This window comes from Eucyclogobius newberryi, unplaced genomic scaffold (genome assembly GCF_026437365.1).
Source record: "Eucyclogobius newberryi isolate DKJ021-1_F unplaced genomic scaffold, fEucNew1.0.hap1 SCAF_5, whole genome shotgun sequence".
NCBI classification, from domain to species: Eukaryota; Metazoa; Chordata; class Actinopteri; order Gobiiformes; family Gobiidae; genus Eucyclogobius; species Eucyclogobius newberryi.
Window position 1 is genome coordinate 8,531,039 of NW_027316167.1, and position 20,685 is coordinate 8,551,723.

At 43.9% G+C, this 20,685-nt stretch overlaps 1 protein-coding gene and 1 long non-coding RNA gene across 2 annotated transcripts in view; one reads left to right on the top strand and one right to left on the bottom strand.

The window, feature by feature from the left end:
* Window positions 1-20,685, top strand: part of LOC140380942 (uncharacterized) — a 518,949-nt gene that overhangs the window by 223,092 nt on the left and 275,172 nt on the right. The window lies entirely within an intron of this gene.
* Window positions 6,558-10,599, bottom strand: LOC140381492 (uncharacterized). Its single transcript, XM_072465570.1, has 2 exons — window positions 7,313-10,599; window positions 6,558-7,023 (listed from the first exon to the last, which is right to left on the bottom strand). The coding sequence occupies exon 1, from the start codon at window positions 10,597-10,599 to the stop codon at window positions 7,534-7,536; it is 3,066 nt and encodes a 1,021-aa protein (XP_072321671.1). The 3' UTR covers window positions 6,558-7,023; window positions 7,313-7,533.

Genomic DNA, 20,685 nt, shown 5'->3' on the forward strand with positions numbered 1-20,685 from the left:
AGGACCATAACCAACAAATACATCAATCAATTGTTGCCTAATCCAGATGTTGGTTAAGTATTTAAACATTTATCATGGAGGTGCATTCTATTGAACAAAACGTTGCATCTGCAGTAAAACATCGACATCCACCGTCATAACTGCCCCGTCCAAAAAGCACAGGATAAAAATCTGCAAAAAACGTCTTCAGACAACAAACTAAAGCCTCATCATGTAAGATTCTTTTGTTACTTTTTAAAAAAAAAACTTTTTTATTAAGAATATAAGAGGTTTTTTGTAAGACTTACTTATTTGTTTTAATTATTTTTTTAATTATTTTTTTTTATAAGAGCTGTTATAAGAGTGTTTTTTTAAGTTTTCTATAAGTTATCTGTTCTTTTACTTCTGTTCCTACCTTGTGTTGCAACACTGGAATTTCCCCATTGTGGGACAAATAAAGGCTTATCTTTTCTTATCTTATCTTTATCTTATCTTATTTCAGCCAAAGATTTGACTTAAATAAACACAATTACTTATAATTAAAGGTGCTTTTTGACCTGTAACTTTTCTGGTGGAGGATCTGCCACATTTTGTCTCCATGGAGATATTCTTACTTTTCCTCTAACATTCCAAAACAATTGCAAACTAAAAAACCCCAGATCCATGTCCACGGAGAATGTTCTACAGTTTGGTTTTAACTTTCCATCTGCACAGAGTAATGCAGGTGGCGACGCTGCTACCAGGAACCTTCCACGGTGCAGCTTTAATCAGATCAAACTTGTATTTCCACGATGCCAGCGCAGACAAGGCGTATAATTCACTTTGATCATCTTTGGCAATAATGGAAGACTTTTATCACATGCACTTGGCGCTATCAGATGTACGCCACCGAGCATTATCAGCAGAAGACGATGAAAAAAAAACAGAGCTAACTTCTCCTCTTCGCATCTCTCCTCCCCACTCCTCTCTTCTTTGATTTCCCCCCCACACCTCTTCTGCCCCTCTTTTCCTGACCCTTTGCTCCTCCACCCTCCCACCATCCCTCTTTCACTCCCTCCCCATGCCTTTTCTATGCATGGCTGAGCTAATTGAGTATCTAAACAAACTAATTAATCATGGGCGTCCAGCTGAAGACGGACAGGTCCAGAGAGGTGATGTTCATCAAACAGCCCTCCCCTCCCCTTCGCCCTCACCCCCCCATTCCGTCTCCTTAATCCCTGCTCACAGCTTATTTTGCTGAATGCGCACATTTGGACCCCATCGCCGCTGCCGCCCCACGACTCTTTACCACGGCCAAGGTTAAGCTCGTACACACATTCATTCACTATTTATGATTTTGCATACTGGATAACTACCCTCGCAACCTCCCCTCCGCACGGTTATCCCCCCCTCCACCCCATCTCTAAGACTCCGGATATCTGGGTACATTAATCAAAAATAATGAATAAAATGATCAGCCTGACAATGCCCTCGCTTTCTGGAGAATAACCGACCAACTTTATTAATCAACATTTCCTGATTAATTGTTACAAAGTGTCATCCATAAATTTCCCTTCATTTTAATAGTACTTCGGCCAACACTAACAATATCCCCCGTGACCGCAGATTTATTGAGGCCTTGGCCGATTTGAGAGGTGGGAGAGAGAGTTAAAGACAGAGAGAGAAAGGGAAAGCGCGAGAAGAGAATCGGGATAAAAAACAACATGCCTTTTAACAATGCTTTGAATGCACAGAGGAGCGCCAGGCGAGATTTGCACCTCCTGAACAGTTAGTCTTCAGAATTGGCCTAATGGCAGTTTGGTAGCTACACCGCGGCCCCATGGAGCTCTGCGTCCCTCCTATCATCCCCCACCCATCCCCTCCATCACCACCACCACCCTTCCCTTGATAAGGTGAGGCGGCGGAGTAAACCATTACGGGTGACAGTTTCACTTTTCTAGCCCTAATTACTTGTTCCTGCCCATGTGGCATTTCTTAGAAAAATTTGTTGAATAATGACCAGCATTAAAATGGAGGCTCTTCAGAATTTATATGCGCCGGCTTAATTCATCATGTACTTTCTGTATCTCTGGTGTAGATTTATATCCGCATGTCGTGGGGCCCTCTGCCTGGTGACACCAGCCGTCATCTCCTTAAGGGCACTGCATGTTTATTTGTGACTAGAATCCTCCCTCTGAAGGTGGAGAGGAGCGTGCACAGTGTTTGTTACATTTGGCGTTGTCGGGAGGAATCTGTGAGCGCGGCGGCGTCAAGGAAGTCTTTAGAGAATGATGAACACTCTACTCGCAAAACAGGCAGAACAAGCATCGTTTTAGGGTTCTGTGGGTCAAACGGTTGCATTATATTCAGAGATTTGAGTGTAGATTCAACGAAAAGCATTTTATTTGCTACCTTGTTCCTTTAGTCTGTTAATGTCAGTCTTCTGTCTGTAAATCCCCCAATAATTCTTATAAACTCTCTCCCCAATATCTTCTGGCCATTTGAGCTGAACAAGTATCAAGGACAATGTTAAGCTGAATAACTTGATATACATTTGTAATTGGTTATTGGAGACTTTCGTACCCTATGACCCAAGTTTTAGTTTTGTTTGTAGTTATTTTCTAAAAGCATTAAAAGCATAATCCTGTCAAGATCCAGTGATGGACAATATATCGGTGCTAATATGTGTGTGTGTGTGTGTGTGTATGTGTGTGTGTGTGTGCGTGCGCGTGCGTGTGCGCGTGCGTGTGTGTGCGTGTGTGTGTGCGTGTGTGTGCGTGTGCGTGTGCGTGCGCGTGCGTGTGCGCGTGCGTGTGTGTGCGTGTGTGTGTGCGTGTGCGTGTGCGTGCGCGTGCGTGTGCGCGTGCGTGTGCGCGTGCGTGTGTGTGCGTGTGTGTGTGCGCGTGCGTGTGTGTGCGTGTGTGTGTGCGTGTGTGTGGGAGTGAGTCTGTGTGTCATGCTCAGATAACTTGTGGCATCATTTGCTTGTCTCCAGAAAGATAGACGTTTATAGTCATACTGTGGACAGTTCCAAATACCGTATTTTCCGGACTATAAGTCGCACCTTTTTTCATAGTTTTGGCCGGTGTGCGACTAATACTCCAGAGCAACTTATATGTGGTTTATGTTTTGTTTCTTCTCCATTATGCATTTTTTGGCTGGTGCGACTAATACTCCAGTGCGACTTATAGTCCGGAAAATACGGTAAATCAATTGTTTCTCCATGGAGACAAGCACGTGGCAGATCCAGTGCAGTGTACTTGAATCATGATCAAATCTAAAATGTGCTTTAGGCTCTTATTTAAATTTTTTAATGCATAAATACAAATAAGCAATCACAAACCAATATTGTGATTCTTTTCTTAAGATAGTAATTTAAAACAATCATGAGACTTTGTGAGAGCCGTGTTCATTCATCATTACACTATAAAAAGCATTGAATCTCACCAGATTTCATCACACCATTAACAAAATGTACAATCTCCATCATGAAGAGTTAACAGTCATTTGCAACATAACATGCAGCAACGCAGATGTTTAATATTTGTATTTAGGGCAGAAATATACTGCCGACACCAGTGCATTTTAGTGAGTGCCCCAGACTTGCCTTTGAAGCTGAGATTAATGTCCCCTGGAACCAAACGCAGTACAGATGTGCTCCGTGTCCTTGTTTGTCCGGATCAAATGATACATGCTCCCACTCAGCTTAAGACATTAGCCTCCAAACAAATGTACCACTTCCAAAAATAACACAAAACACACACAATTTGACAAAAGAGTGTTTTTTGTTGTGCTTGTCCGTTAAAACTGGCGTACCTGATTTCCAAACTGTGAAAGTATTCTAATCTGACTTGTTTGTAGCTCTCACAAAGCCTTTGTCACATCAATAGAATACTGCATGCACTTTTTGCCCACTATCACGGCTTTAGAACAGCGTTTTCAGACAGAGAAGTAAAGCGGGGTGGACCACCAGAGCACAGCCAATCAGCTCTCACGCCAAGACTCTTTCTAACAAGTTTACAACGATAAACTGTTTTTACAATACACTATAAAACATGTAATTTAACAGCGGTGGAGTGGATGGATCATCTCAATACAGACAATGTGGTTGAAGAAAGAGTAATAGAATACACAGTGAATCAAGGATAAAAAGCTCTATTTATATTTGAATGAAGATACGTTTGTTATCTTAAGTTCGGGAGCAGGACCACGCCCCTTTCACGCCCCTTCCTGCAGCTACACTATTTAAGCTTCCAGGTCACACACATCAGCGTTCGTGACTTCGTGCCCCTCCCTCTGACTCACTGTTAATCATTCTAATTATTCTAATTTATCTCCTACATGGGGGTATCGAGGCTCAGGAGCCTACAGCCCTCATCTTCAGAGGCCCCAAAATGAGATCCATTTCTGTACATGTGTTATTCATGTTTCTTGTATGCTAATAAACACTTTGCATCGTAGCTGGGGTTGTGGTCCTTGCTAGTGAACATTCATATCACTTTTTATGCAATATTTTATCCCCATAAAGATCCCAGTCCTGATGTAGACTTGGTTTAGTCCTGGTTTAGTCCAGGTAGAGTTCCTGGTTTAGAAAGCAGACTTGCAATTTTGATCCTTAATCCAGTAGAGTGACTTTTACGGATGGGCAAGCAGACTTTGGGGGGTTCATCAATATTTAGCGGACAACATTTACACGCAAAAGTGAAAGAAAAAAACAAGAACATGCAAAGGTCCCTGCTCCCCGCTAAACTAGCTAGCTATCTCTCTATGATTACCTATATTTCTAACGAACGTCTAATCATTATAAACATGAACAGAGACGTAGCAAAAAACAAAGACTTGTCTCTATTAGATCGTTTTATAGTTGTTGAAACTTGACTTCTCCTCTGCACATGCTCAGTTCGACACGACATGCAAACATCGAAGATTCCCAAACAGAGACTAAAAGACGCCGTGACTTCCAGCCATTCTTCAGCAGCAGAAGTGAAGGAAAAACAGGCCTATTTTGATAGTTTTGGGAGCAATATAAATATAGCTATGACACACCCAAGTTTTAATTCTATTGGTCAATCACTGCTTGCCCTGATTGCCCTCACCGCACGCCACGGCCTTGTTCCATAACCATTACAAAGATCATCAAATGTATAATTTTTTGCGATTATCATCCACCCTTTTTACAAACTTCTCCCATAGCGCGTGTAGCTATAGTACGTATGTTTGTGCTCGCTGTTGATGGCCCTCCACCGCCTGGCTGTTTAAGTATGCACACATTTTAAGTCAGGCATTAGGATGATTTATGTAGAGTATCAAGCACGAGCCACCTACAGCTTTGCCGTTATTGCTGTTGTTTTTTTTTACTTATTTCCTCTGGGTAATTTACTCCATGCTCTCCGGTGCGTACCCACTTAGAACAGCTTTGTGTGTTCAAGGGCATCGCGTCGGGCCCCAAAAAGAAGCAGGATGTTGGAGGATGGTGGTGACCTGAGCATGTATAGGATTTGTTTTATAAAGGACTATGGTAAAGCTGGAGTAAATGAGAATGTCAAGCATGAAGCAACATAGAGGTACATAAGGTACATTCATGTTATTTAGATATAAAGAATTGCGCAGCCAGACAAAATGTGTTCACTACATTTGTCTTTCCTTTTTCTTTTTTTTTATCGCTGGATTTCAACTTGTCCTTGTGATAAGTGAAATACTAGACTTTTCCAGGCAGATTTTGCTGCATACAAAGCTTATTATTATACATATTTTTCATTGAATGAAATAGTAATTATAGCACAAAAGTAGAAACAAATCAAGGATCCAGACGTCCACCATTGTGAGTATGTAATGTTGGTGGTGCAAAACAAAAGCATGCAATCGTTTCCACACGATGTTTGAATGATTACGGACTAAATGCTTCAGTTCCTTATAATGCATTTATAATTATACATTATTTGTTTATAAGCTTTAATAATGATGGGTTCACACCGCGGCCTCCAAAGCTTCCAGTTTACATGTAAAGTCTATGGTGGACATGTAAGTCATAGTAAGTCCCGCGTTTTGAGCATTTGGCGTGACATGTTTTGGCCGTTTAAGCGTCGGAAACACAGACATTGAATAAAGCTGAACTTTTGACGGCCAACGCAGTGCAGCAACCAATCAGAGATTACGCTCCAGTGTGGTACGCATCTCATTATCCGGAACAGGATCCAGCTCTTGGAACAAATGATGATATTCAGTAAACTATGCTCATCTCTGAAGTATCTGGTGGACCCAGAGAAGCCGCCGAGCCGATCGTCTCTGTTGTTGGACTTTGTAAAGCAAATACACTGCAGCTTAATGCCCTTAAACACATTTGTACACAGTTTAATAACACACATGTTTTGGTTAAAGATTTATTAACATTTCTTTGGTGCCGACCGATAGTCCTCCTCCATGGCCTCCCCGAACTCCTCCCAGGCCCGGGTTTTTGCCTCTGCGACAGCACGAGCCGCGGCTCGCTTGGCCTGCCGATACCCGTCGATGACCTCCGGAGACCTACAAGCCAGAGTGGCCTGATAGGCCTCCTTCTTCAGTCTGACGGCATCCCTTACTTCCGGTGTCCACCACCGGGTTCGGGGGTTGCCGCCACGACAGGCACCGGAGACCTTGCGACCACAGCTCCGAGCAGCCGCATCAACAATGGAGGCGGAGAACATGGTTCACTCGGACTCAATGTCCCCAGCCTCCCCCGGGACATGGCAAACCGTCCGGCGCCTCAGGAGGGGGAAGCAGTGTCTTACGGTGCGGGTGGAGGCCTGCTGACCTCGACTGGGGATGTCGTCGGACGGTGGAAGGAATACTTTGAGGATCTCCTTAATCCCTCAGTCACGTCTTCCGAAGAGGAAGTAGAGACCGGGGACTCGGAGGCTGGCTCATCCATCACCCAAGCTGAAGTCACTGAGTATTCTGCCCTCGCTAGACGCCTGTCTAGTTCGGCAGATAGAGAACAGTCTTGACTTGAAATGAAGACACTTTGTAATGACTTTGGGCCATGTTTATTGCTCCATTGCTCCAAGTTCAATAATAGTTTTTGTAAAACTGTAACATAAAGAGACAAAAACAACAATCAGTCTCTTAATACAGAAAATAAAGGACAGCAAGTCACATAAACGCATGAGTACTAAAGTATAGCACAGGTTAGCAGTGCTTATGTGCTCAAAATTCACAACAGAGGTCCAAAGAATGACAATAGGAAATCGTTAGCATAGCTAGCTGCGATTAGCATAAGTTAGCGATCTAATTAGCATATGAATACATTTGAATTTATTCGAACTGTGACCAGAGAAACGTAGAACAAGTCATAATGACATGACAATGACAAACTTACAAGCATATGCTCCCTTAAACTCCGAGGAAGATACTTTGTGCATTAAAACAACACGAGCTGCAACTTCTGCTTACTGGTGACACAGCAAAACATGGCCGCTGCCTAACTTCCTCTACAAAAGCAATGTGCGGAAAAACATGCGCCCTCTAGTGGACGGAGTTACACACAGTCTTACTGGGACAGCACACTCCCCGCCTGGTATAACATATTATACCACACTATTACACTTGACTACGCAGCAACAGAATCACATCTGAAATTGGTCTCAAATAAACTTTAGCAGTACCCTGTCTAGAAACTTTGACTTCAACTTTACGAACGTTATTATCTTGGCTAGGTAAGGTTTTGACTACAAGGGCGAGAGGCCAGTCCATCCTTTTGGCTTGTGAATCTTTAAGTAGTACAACATCTCCAACTTGTAGATTGTCTTTTTCAGTGTTCCATTTCCTTCGTGGCTGTAGTGTTGATAGATAGTCCATTTTCCATCGTTTCCAGAATGCATCTGCTAATCCCTGAACTCTTTTCCAGTGTTTGTTGGACAGGTCATGCATGTCAAAGTCCCCTGCAGGAGGGGCAAGAGAGTCCGTTTTTTGGGTTAAGAGCATAGAAGGGGAGAGGACAGCAGGAGATTCTGGGTCTGAAGATATTGGCACTAGTGGTCTGGAGTTCATAATAGCAGTGACTTCTGCCATTAGAGTAGTAAGCATTTCATGTGTCAAGGAAGTCATGCCTGTTTTGAGCAGAAGAGCATCTAGAATACGCCTTGCAATGCCAATCATCCTCTCCCACACTCCACCCATATGAGAAGAGTGGGGAGGGTTAAATGACCATGTGCACTTGTTGTCCTGCAAATACGTTTTTAGATTTGAATCATCCGAGTTGAGGTTTAGCTCTTTACATGCACCCATGAAGTTTGTTCCTCTGTCTGATCGGAGCATTTTGACTGGTCCTCTTATTGCAGTGAAACGTCTGAGCGCATTAATAAAGCTTGCTGTTGTCATGGATTCGATTATTTCTATATGCACCGCTCTAGTGCTGAGACAAGAAAACATGAGTGCCCATCTTTTACTTTCAGCATGACCTCCTCTTGTTTTGCGGGAGGTCACAGTCCATGGGCCGAAAACATCTAATCCTACATGTGTAAAAGGCGGTTCGGGGGTCAGTCTGTCAGAAGGCAACTGGGACATTTGTTGTGTTTCTTGTTTGCCTCTTAACTTTTTACATGTGACACATTTGTGTATGACACTTGACACAAGTCTTTTACTTCCGATGAGCCATATTCCTGCTGATCTAACTGCACCTTCAGAAAAATGGCGCCCCTGGTGGGCAACTTGTTCGTGGTAATGTCTTATCAACAGAATGGCAACATGGCTCTTTGGAATGATGAGTGGGTGTTTTTCTTCAAAACTCAGTTCGGATGAGGATATGCGCCCACCTACTCTGATTAGTCCATCTTTGTCAAGAAATGGAGCTAACTTTTTGAGTGAACTTTGTTTTGGGAGTTGTTCCTTTTTTGAGATGCATTGCAGTTCTTTTGCAAAACAGTCTTGTTGCAAGGCTTTTAGGATCACTATTGTCGCCTGCACACTGACATCCCTGTCGTTTATGTCATTTTGTGGACTTGACATATTTTTTGCCTTTTTGATAAGACTGGAAACGGCACGGACTGCGGATTTCCAGGTGGAGAATCTCTCAAATCTGATTGCCCCTAGTTTGTCTTTTTTGACGTTTGTACTCATTGTGGTGACTACTGGACGGATCTCCATGTCTGCGTTAGGTTGCACCAAGTCAAAACTTGCCTGCGTCGAGTGGTTGTCGAAAGGCTTTACCAGAAGTGCAGGTCCAGAAAACCAGTTTGTGTCTTTGAGAGCAGCGGCGTTGACTGGACGGGTCCCATGGTCTGCTGGGTTTTCCTCAGTACAGATATAGTGCCACTGGTTTGGGTGAGAAGACTTTCTGATTCTTGTAATCCTGTTGGACACATAAACATAGAAACGCCGTGAAGTGTTATGAATGTAGCCTAACACAATTCTGCTGTCTGTATGGAATGTTACTTGGTCAATGTCAATGTCTGCTTCATCTCTAATAAAGTCTGCCATTTCAACAGCTAGCACTGCAGCACACAGTTCAAGACGTGGGATAGTGTGCGCTGGGCGAGGTGCAAGTTTGGATTTCCCCATGATAAAGCCTACATGACAGTCTCCAGAAATAGACACCGTTTTCAAGTAAGCTACTGCAGCGATGGCGGTGTTTGACGCATCTGAAAAGACGCACAGTTCTCTATATTGAGTTTGAGTGGACAGCGAAACAGGAACGTACGGTCTGGGAATTTGCAACTGTTCCAAGTCTTTGATTGAGTCTCTCCACATTTTCCACTGCTCTTGTTTTTCAGCTGGAAGCTCTGCATCCCACTCGTACTGTTCAGTTGTCAGTTCTCTCATCATGTGCTTTCCTCCAAGTGTAACTGGTGCAGCGAAACCAAGGGGGTCAAAGAGACTGTTAACTGTAGAGAGTATACCTCTTTTTGTTATGGGTTTTTCTTCTTGAGATACACGGAATGTGAAACAGTCTGACTCTAGGTTCCACGAGAGACCCAGACTTCTTTGTAGAGGCAACGGGTCAGCGCTGAAATCCAAATCTTTTAAATCTTTGGCTCTGTCTGATGGCGGGAACGCTTGCATGACATCATTGCTGTTAGATGCCACCTTGTGTAGCCTGATGTTGGATTCGGAAAGCATTTTTTGTGAAGTTTGCAGGGTTGTTATAGCCGTTTCTGCAGTGGGGAATGATGCAAGGCCATCATCAACGTAGAAGTTGCGGAGGATGAACTCTTTTGCTCTTGGCGAGGAGTTTGTAGCTTCCAGGGCGGCACGACGGAGACAGTATATGGCTATGGCTGGCGAGGGACTGTTCCCGAACACATGCACTGTCATCCTAAATTCTCTGATGGGTTTTTGTGGGTTATTATCTTCGAACCACAAAAAACGTAAAAAGTCACGGTGTTTCTCACTAACTGTAAAACAGTAAAACATCTGTTGAACATCGGCTGTGATAGCGACTGGTTCTTTGCGAAAGCGGGTTAAAACACCCAGAAGAGTATTGTTCATGTCAGGTCCGCTGAGAAGTGTGTCATTTAGCGAGACACCTTCGTATTTGGAGCTGGAATCAAAAACTACTCTAATCTGATCCAACTTTTGTGGATGATACACACCAAACATGGGCAGGTACCAGCACTCCTGGTCTTCTTTTAGGGGAGGGGCTGGCTCCGCTTGACCTGCATCAAGCATTTTTTGCATAAAGTCAATGAAATGTTCCTTCATTGTTGGTTTTTTGGCTAGTGTGTATCGTAGAGACTGAAGTCTTTTTAGAGCCTGTGGTTTGTTGTTTGGAAGGTGGCAACGTGGAGAACGAAAAGGCAAGGGAGCGACCCAAGTGTTGTCATCATCTTTGTACACGTGTTTGTCTAACGTCTCCAAGAAACATTTGTCTTCGATCGAGAGTGCAGGTTTGTCGTCATCCTGTGTTCTCTGAAATACCTCACTGCCAATTATGTCTGCTTCTGGTTCAAAGGGGTACATAGAGGCATTGAGGTTCACCGGAGGAGTTGTGTCTTTTGGACCCTCTTACATTAAAAACATTCTCACATGGGCTGAAAAGAGTGGCACGTCCACTTTGAAGAATGTGAGTCCTGTAAACATTGATGTCTTTTGTTTTGTGCTTTTTGTCGAGACAAACCTCTCCCACAATGACCCATCCGAGATCAAGACGTTGAGCATAGGGTTCGTTGCGTAGCCCGTTGCACTGTTCGCGAACCTTGTGTAATTGAAGAACGTCTCTGCCGAGGAGAAGGAGGATGTCTGCATTTTTGTCAACAGCAGGTACCTTGTCTGCAACTGCTGTCAGATGAGAATATTGAATGGCTACCTCTGGAGATGGGATTTCTGATCTGTCATCAGGTATCATGTCGCATTCTAAAAGAGCAGGAAGGGAGACTTGTACTGAGCTGTCAAGCGATTCAATAACAAAGTTGTTAGCAAGCCTTCCTGTGACTTCCATGACACCTGCACAAGTTTTAAGTGTGTATGGTTCTAACAGTCCAACAATATTGAATGTGTTGAAGAATTCAGATTTTGCTAACGAGCGGTTGCTTTGCTCATCAAGGACTACATACATTCTGACTGCTCTGTTTGGCTGGCCAGCAGGGAAGACTTTTGCTAAGCAGATTTTAGAGCATGATCTTGGACTGAATGAATTTCCACATACCTCAGTACATTTAGATGTCACATCAACAGCACCTGTTTCCTTTTGCTCCCCGCCATGATCTTCAGTGGCAGCAGGGCTCTCTGGTTTTAGTGGAATGGGTTCTGGATGCAGTGCTGTGGGATGGTTTTCACTACCGCACTCTATACATTTTACTGGTTTGGTACAGGTTTTGGCAATGTGATGAACTGAGGCACAACACCTAAAGCAAATGTAATTGTCCTTTATTATGTTTTTTCTTTCAGCTAAAGACTTGCTTCTGAAAAGCCTACATTTTCTTAACGGGTGAGGCTTGTGGTGAATAGGACACTCCTTTTCTGGATCGGGGTTGTCTTTGTCGGTTACCCTTTGGTTTGATCCTATTGCGTGAGACACATCAGTTTTTCTGACTGAGACTGGGGTTTGATATTTTGGTTTAAATGTCTTTTCTGTTTTTATATTCATCGTATTGGAGCCTGTAACACAAGCAAAGCTAGGGTCATTACGAGTCTTAGCTTCTTCATTGATGAAGTGCACGAAGAATGAGAAAGGGGGATATGAGACACACCTTTCTTTTTTGTACCTTGAAGCTACTGTGACCCACCTCTCCTGTAGATGGTAGGGTAGTTTGGATAAGATGGGGTTAACTCCATGTGCTGTGTCCAGATGGGAGAGCCCGGGTAGGAAGCCATTTAACTTAGCACCTTCAAGTTCTGTCAAAATGTCTCCCAGCTCTCTTTGACGCTGGTTTTCTCTGCTTGACATTTTTGAGAAATCTTCTATTTTCTTTAGTAGGGCGTATTCTATGATTTCTGGTGCCCCAAAACAATCTTCTAACCTCTGCCACACCATGTGAAGGCCTGTTTTAGGGTTGGCTATGTAAGCGGCTCTGATGCGTTGGGCTTGTGCAGCGGACTGAGGACCAAGCCATTTGGCAAGCAGGTCTAACTCTTCTTGAGGTGACAAATTCAGTTCTTGTACTGCACTTTGAAAAGAGGATTTCCAAACCCAGTAATTCTCTGGTTGGTCATCAAACTTGAGCAAACCTGAGCTGACCATTTCCCTTCTCATGAGATACTTTGCTAACCCTGTATTGTCACTGGGAATATAATTGTGTCTAAGCTCATTAGACTGAGAAAAGTGGGCTGGGTTACCACTGACCGGTTTTGATGGGTAGTGATTGTAGTCCATATTGTACTGTAGTGGACTTGCACTGACTTGTGGCAGTGGTTGAAATCTTTGGCTTATTGAGTGATCACTTAACTCACTGTAATGATTTGTTTCATTGTTCTTTCTGGTGGGTGGCGGCAGAGGTTTGGTTTTGCTGGAAACATATCTGTCAGGTGTTTCCATCTCTTTACGTATTTCCGCTTGTTGTTGCACATAGTCCTTTGTCCTCTGCTCCGGGTCGAGGGGTGGCATGGCACCTAGTTGGGGCTGTTGTTGGTCTACATCTTCCTGGACAGACGATTCCCACGCTTGAGCCTCAGCTACAGCTGCTGCAACCTCCTTTTGTGACTTGAGTAGGTGCAGATCCGCGTCGAGTTCAGCTTTCTTTTTAAGCTGTTCTGCTTGTTCTTTTAAGATTTCAGCTTCTTTTTGCACATATAACAGTTGTGCCTTAGCAGCCTCTGCTTTTGCCCGTGCCCTGGCAGCGGCGACGGATGAAGTGGTGCTTGCTCTGGTCCATCTTGACCGGGTGTCCATAGTTTCTTCCAATGCCTGGTCTTGAGGAGTAGCCATGGTAGATGCGGTGGTATCTTCGTGATGGAACTTGTTAGGATGAATGCTTTTTTACTATTCTGCCCTCGCTAGACGCCTGTCTAGTTCGGCAGATAGAGAACAGTCTTGACTTGAAATGAAGACACTTTGTAATGACTTTGGGCCATGTTTATTGCTCCATTGCTCCAAGTTCAATAATAGTTTTTGTAAAACTGTAACATAAAGAGACAAAAACAACAATCAGTCTCTTAATACAGAAAATAAAGGACAGCAAGTCACATAAACGCATGAGTACTAAAGTATAGCACAGGTTAGCAGTGCTTATGTGCTCAAAATTCACAACAGAGGTCCAAAGAATGACAATAGGAAATCGTTAGCATAGCTAGCTGCGATTAGCATAAGTTAGCGATCTAATTAGCATATGAATACATTTGAATTTATTTGAACTGTGACCAGAGAAACGTAGAACAAGTCATAATGACATGACAATGACAAACTTACAAGCATATGCTCCCTTAAACTCCGAGGAAGATACTTTGTGCATTAAAACAACACGAGCTGCAACTTCTGCTTACTGGTGACACAGCAAAACATGGCCGCTGCCTAACTTCCTCTACAAAAGCAATGTGCGGAAAAACATGCGCCCTCTAGTGGACGGAGTTACACACAGTCTTACTGGGACAGCACACTCCCCGCCTGGCATAACATATTATACCACACTATTACACTTGACTACGCAGCAACAGAATCACATCTGAAATTGGTCTCAAATAAACTTTAGCAGTACCCTGTCTAGAAACTTTGACTTCAACTTTACGAACGTTATTATCTTGGCTAGGTAAGGTTTTGACTACAAGGGCGAGAGGCCAGTCCATCCTTTTGGCTTGTGAATCTTTAAGTAGTACAACATCTCCAACTTGTAGATTGTCTTTTTCAGTGTTCCATTTCCTTCGTGGCTGTAGTGTTGATAGATAGTCCATTTTCCATCGTTTCCAGAATGCATCTGCTAATCCCTGAACTCTTTTCCAGTGTTTGTTGGACAGGTCATGCATGTCAAAGTCCCCTGCAGGAGGGGCAAGAGAGTCCGTTTTTTGGGTTAAGAGCATAGAAGGGGAGAGGACAGCAGGAGATTCTGGGTCTGAAGATATTGGCACTAGTGGTCTGGAGTTCATAATAGCAGTGACTTCTGCCATTAGAGTAGTAAGCATTTCATGTGTCAAGGAAGTCATGCCTGTTTTGAGCAGAAGAGCATCTAGAATACGCCTTGCAATGCCAATCATCCTCTCCCACACTCCACCCATATGAGAAGAGTGGGGAGGGTTAAATGACCATGTGCACTTGTTGTCCTGCAAATACGTTTTTAGATTTGAATCATCCGAGTTGAGGTTTAGCTCTTTACATGCACCCATGAAGTTTGTTCCTCTGTCTGATCGGAGCATTTTGACTGGTCCTCTTATTGCAGTGAAACGTCTGAGCGCATTAATAAAGCTTGCTGTTGTCATGGATTCGATTATTTCTATATGCACCGCTCTAGTGCTGAGACAAGAAAACATGAGTGCCCATCTTTTACTTTCAGCATGACCTCCTCTTGTTTTGCGGGAGGTCACAGTCCATGGGCCGAAAACATCTAATCCTACATGTGTAAAAGGCGGTTCGGGGGTCAGTCTGTCAGAAGGCAACTGGGACATTTGTTGTGTTTCTTGTTTGCCTCTTAACTTTTTACATGTGACACATTTGTGTATGACACTTGACACAAGTCTTTTACTTCCGATGAGCCATATTCCTGCTGATCTAACTGCACCTTCAGAAAAATGGCGCCCCTGGTGGGCAACTTGTTCGTGGTAATGTCTTATCAACAGAATGGCAACATGGCTCTTTGGAATGATGAGTGGGTGTTTTTCTTCAAAACTCAGTTCGGATGAGGATATGCGCCCACCTACTCTGATTAGTCCATCTTTGTCAAGAAATGGAGCTAACGTTTTGAGTGAACTTTGTTTTGGGAGTTGTTCCTTTTTTGAGATGCATTGCAGTTCTTTTGCAAAACAGTCTTGTTGCAAGGCTTTTAGGATCACTATTGTCGCCTGCACACTGAAATCCCTGTCGTTTATGTCATTTTGTGGACTTGACATATTTTTTGCCTTTTTGATAAGACTGGAAACGGCACGGACTGCGGATTTCCAGGTGGAGAATCTCTCAAATCTGATTGCCCCTAGTTTGTCTTTTTTGACGTTTGTACTCATTGTGGTGACTACTGGACGGATCTCCATGTCTGCGTTAGGTTGCACCAAGTCAAAACTTGCCTGCGTCGAGTGGTTGTCGAAAGGCTTTACCAGAAGTGCAGGTCCAGAAAACCAGTTTGTGTCTTTGAGAGCAGCGGCGTTGACTGGACGGGTCCCATGGTCTGCTGGGTTTTCCTCAGTACAGATATAGTGCCACTGGTTTGGGTGAGAAGACTTTCTGATTCTTGTAATCCTGTTGGACACATAAACATAGAAACGCCGTGAAGTGTTATGAATGTAGCCTAACACAATTCTGCTGTCTGTATGGAATGTTACTTGGTCAATGTCAATGTCTGCTTCATCTCTAATAAAGTCTGCCATTTCAACAGCTAGCACTGCAGCACACAGTTCAAGACGTGGGATAGTGTGCGCTGGGCGAGGTGCAAGTTTGGATTTCCCCATGATAAAGCCTACATGACAGTCTCCAGAAATAGACACCGTTTTCAAGTAAGCTACTGCAGCGATGGCGGTGTTTGACGCATCTGAAAAGACGCACAGTTCTCTATATTGAGTTTGAGTGGACAGCGAAACAGGAACGTACGGTCTGGGAATTTGCAACTGTTCCAAGTCTTTGATTGAGTCTCTCCACATTTTCCACTGCTCTTGTTTTTCAGCTGGAAGCTCTGCATCCCACTCGTACTGTTCAGTTGTCAGTTCTCTCATCATGTGCTTTCCTCCAAGTGTAACTGGTGCAGCGAAACCAAGGGGGTCAAAGAGACTGTTAACTGTAGAGAGTATACCTCTTTTTGTTATGGGTTTTTCTTCTTGAGATACACGGAATGTGAAACAGTCTGACTCTAGGTTCCACGAGAGACCCAGACTTCTTTGTAGAGGCAACGGGTCAGCGCTGAAATCCAAATCTTTTAAATCTTTGGCTCTGTCTGATGGCGGGAACGCTTGCATGACATCATTGCTGTTAGATGCCACCTTGTGTAGCCTGATGTTGGATTCGGAAAGCATTTTTTGTGAAGTTTGCAGGGTTGTTATAGCCGTTTCTGCAGTGGGGAATGATGCAAGGCCATCATCAACGTAGAAGTTGCGGAGGATGAACTCTTTTGCTCTTGGCGAGGAGTTTGTAGCTTCCAGGGCGGCACGACGGAGACAGTATATGGCTATGGCTGGCGAGGGACTGTTCCCGAACACATGCACTGTCATCCTAAATTCTCTGATGGGTTTTTGTGGGTTATTATCTTCGAACCACAAAAAACGTAAAAAGTCACGGTGTTTCTCACTAACTGTAAAACAGTAAAACATCTGTTGAACATCGGCTGTGATAGCGACTGGTTCTTTGCGAAAGCGGGTTAAAACACCCAGAAGAGTATTGTTCATGTCAGGTCCGCTGAGAAGTGTGTCATTTAGCGAGACACCTTCGTATTTGGAGCTGGAATCAAAAACTACTCTAATCTGATCCAACTTTTGTGGATGATACACACCAAACATGGGCAGGTACCAGCACTCCTGGTCTTCTTTTAGGGGAGGGGCTGGCTCCGCTTGACCTGCATCAAACATTTTTTGCATAAAGTCAATGAAATGTTCCTTCATTGTTGGTTTTTTGGCTAGTGTGTATCGTAGAGACTGAAGTCTTTTTAGAGCCTGTGGTTTGTTTGGAAGGTGGCAACGTGGAGAACGAAAAGGCAAGGGAGCGACCCAAGTGTTGTCATCATCTTTGTACACGTGTTTGTCTAACGTCTCCAAGAAACATTTGTCTTCGATCGAGAGTGCAGGTTTGTCGTCATCCTGTGTTCTCTGAAATACCTCACTGCCAATTATGTCTGCTTCTGGTTCAAAGGGGTACATAGAGGCATTGAGGTTCACCGGAGGAGTTGTGTCTTTTGGACCCTCTTTTACATTAAAAACATTCTCACATGGGCTGAAAAGAGTGGCACGTCCACTTTGAAGAATGTGAGTCCTGTAAACATTGATGTCTTTTGTTTTGTGCTTTTTGTCGAGACAAACCTCTCCCACAATGACCCATCCGAGATCAAGACGTTGAGCATAGGGTTCGTTGCGTAGCCCGTTGCACTGTTCGCGAACCTTGTGTAATTGAAGAACGTCTCTGCCGAGGAGAAGGAGGATGTCTGCATTTTTGTCAACAGCAGGTACCTTGTCTGCAACTGCTGTCAGATGAGAATATTGAATGGCTACCTCTGGAGATGGGATTTCTGATCTGTCATCAGGTATCATGTCGCATTCTAAAAGAGCAGGAAGGGAGACTTGTACTGAGCTGTCAAGCGATTCAATAACAAAGTTGTTAGCAAGCCTTCCTGTGACTTCCATGACACCTGCACAAGTTTTAAGTGTGTATGGTTCTAACAGTCCAACAATATTGAATGTGTTGAAGAATTCAGATTTTGCTAACGAGCGGTTGCTTTGCTCATCAAGGACTACATACATTCTGACTGCTCTGTTTGGCTGGCCAGCAGGGAAGACTTTTGCTAAGCAGATTTTAGAGCATGATCTTGGACTGAATGAATTTCCACATACCTCAGTACATTTAGATGTCACATCAACAGCACCTGTTTCCTTTTGCTCCCCGCCATGATCTTCAGTGGCAGCAGGGCTCTCTGGTTTTAGTGGAATGGGTTCTGGATGCAGTGCTGTGGGATGGTTTTCACTACCGCACTCTATACATTTTACTGGTTTGGTACAGGTTTTGGCAATGTGATGAACTGAGGCACAACACCTAAAGCAAATGTAATTGTCCTTTATTATGTTTTTTCTTTCAGCTAAAGACTTGCTTCTGAAAAGCCTACATTTTCTTAACGGGTGAGGCTTGTGGTGAATAGGACACTCCTTTTCTGGATCGGGGTTGTCTTTGTCGGTTACCCTTTGGTTTGATCCTATTGCGTGAGACACATCAGTTTTTCTGACTGAGACTGGGGTTTGATATTTTGGTTTAAATGTCTTTTCTGTTTTTATATTCATCGTATTGGAGCCTGTAACACAAGCAAAGCTAGGGTCATTACGAGTCTTAGCTTCTTCATTGATGAAGTGCACGAAGAATGAGAAAGGGGGATATGAGACACACCTTTCTTTTTTGTACCTTGAAGCTACTGTGACCCACCTCTCCTGTAGATGGTAGGGTAGTTTGGATAAGATGGGGTTAACTCCATGTGCTGTGTCCAGATGGGAGAGCCCGGGTAGGAAGCCATTTAACTTAGCACCTTCAAGTTCTGTCAAAATGTCTCCCAGCTCTCTTAGACGCTGGTTTTCTCTGCTTGACATTTTTGAGAAATCTTCTATTTTCTTTAGTAGGGCGTATTCTATGATTTCTGGTGCCCCAAAACAATCTTCTAACCTCTGCCACACCATGTGAAGGCCTGTTTTAGGGTTGGCTATGTAAGCGGCTCTGATGCGTTGGGCTTGTGCAGCGGACTGAGGACCAAGCCATTTGGCAAGCAGGTCTAACTCTTCTTGAGGTGACAAATTCAGTTCTTGTACTGCACTTTGAAAAGAGGATTTCCAAACCCAGTAATTCTCTGGTTGGTCATCAAACTTGAGCAAACCTGAGCTGACCATTTCCCTTCTCATGAGATACTTTGCTAACCCTGTATTGTCACTGGGAATATAATTGTGTCTAAGCTCATTAGACTGAGAAAAGTGGGCTGGGTTACCACTGACCGGTTTTGATGGGTAGTGATTGTAGTCCATATTGTACTGTAGTGGACTTGCACTGACTTGTGGCAGTGGTTGAAATCTTTGGCTTATTGAGTGATCACTTAACTCACTGTAATGATTTGTTTCATTGTTCTTTCTGGTGGGTGGCGGCAGAGGTTTGGTTTTGCTGGAAACATATCTGTCAGGTGTTTCCATCTCTTTACGTATTTCCGCTTGTTGTTGCACATAGTCCTTTGTCCTCTGCTCCGGGTCGAGGGGTGGCATGGCACCTAGTTGGGGCTGTTGTTGGTCTACATCTTCCTGGACAGACGATTCCCACGCTTGAGCCTCAGCTACAGCTGCTGCAACCTCCTTTTGTGACTTGAGTAGGTGCAGATCCGCGTCGAGTTCAGCTTTCTTTTTAAGCTGTTCTGCTTGTTCTTTTAAGATTTCAGCTTCTTTTTGCACATATAACAGTTGTGCCTTAGCAGCCTCTGCTTTTGCCCGTGCCCTGGCAGCGGCGACGGATGAAGTGGTGCTTGCTCTGGTCCATCTTGACCGGGTGTCCATAGTTTCTTCCAATGCCTGGTCTTGAGGAGTAGCCATGGTAGATGCGGTGGTATCTTCGTGATGGAACTTGTTAGGATGAATGCTTTTTTACTATTCTGCCCTCGCTAGACGCCTGTCTAGTTCGGCAGATAGAGAACAGTCTTGACTTGAAATGAAGACACTTTGTAATGACTTTGGGCCATGTTTATTGCTCCATTGCTCCAAGTTCAATAATAGTTTTTGTAAAACTGTAACATAAAGAGACAAAAACAACAATCAGTCTCTTAATACAGAAAATAAAGGACAGCAAGTCACATAAACGCATGAGTACTAAAGTATAGCACAGGTTAGCAGTGCTTATGTGCTCAAAATTCACAACAGAGGTCCAAAGAATGACAATAGGAAATCGTTAGCATAGCTAGCTGCGATTAGCATAAGTTAGCGATCTAATTAGCATATGAATACATTTGAATTTATTCGAACTGTGACCAGAGAAACGTAGAACAAGTCATAATGACATGACAATGACAAACTTACAAGCATATGCTCCCTTAAACTCCGAGGAAGATACTTTGTGCATTAAAACAACACGAGCTGCAACTTCTGCTTACTGGTGACACAGCAAAACATGGCCGCTGCCTAACTTCCTCTACAAAAGCAATGTGCGGAAAAACATGCGCCCTCTAGTGGACGGAGTTACACACAGTCTTACTGGGACAGCACACTGAGGTTGTTCGCAAACTCCTCGGTGGCAGGGCTCCGGGGGTGGATGAGATCCGCCCTGAGTACCTAAAGTATCTGGATGTTGTAGGACTGTCTTGGTTGACACGTCTCTGCAACATCGCGTGGCGTTCGGGGACCGTGCCTCTGGACTGGCAGACCGGGGTGGTGGTCCCTCTGTTCAAGAAGGGGGACCGGAGTGTGTGTTCCAACTACAGAGGGATCACACTCCTCAGCCTCCCGGGTAAGGTCTATTCCAAGGTACTG

What these genes read in the sequence shown, in the direction of transcription:
- LOC140381492 (XM_072465570.1), bottom strand. Translation starts at nt 10,599, where the DNA reads ATGCTTGATGCAGGTCAAGCGGAGCCAGCCCCTCCCCTAAAAGAAGAC.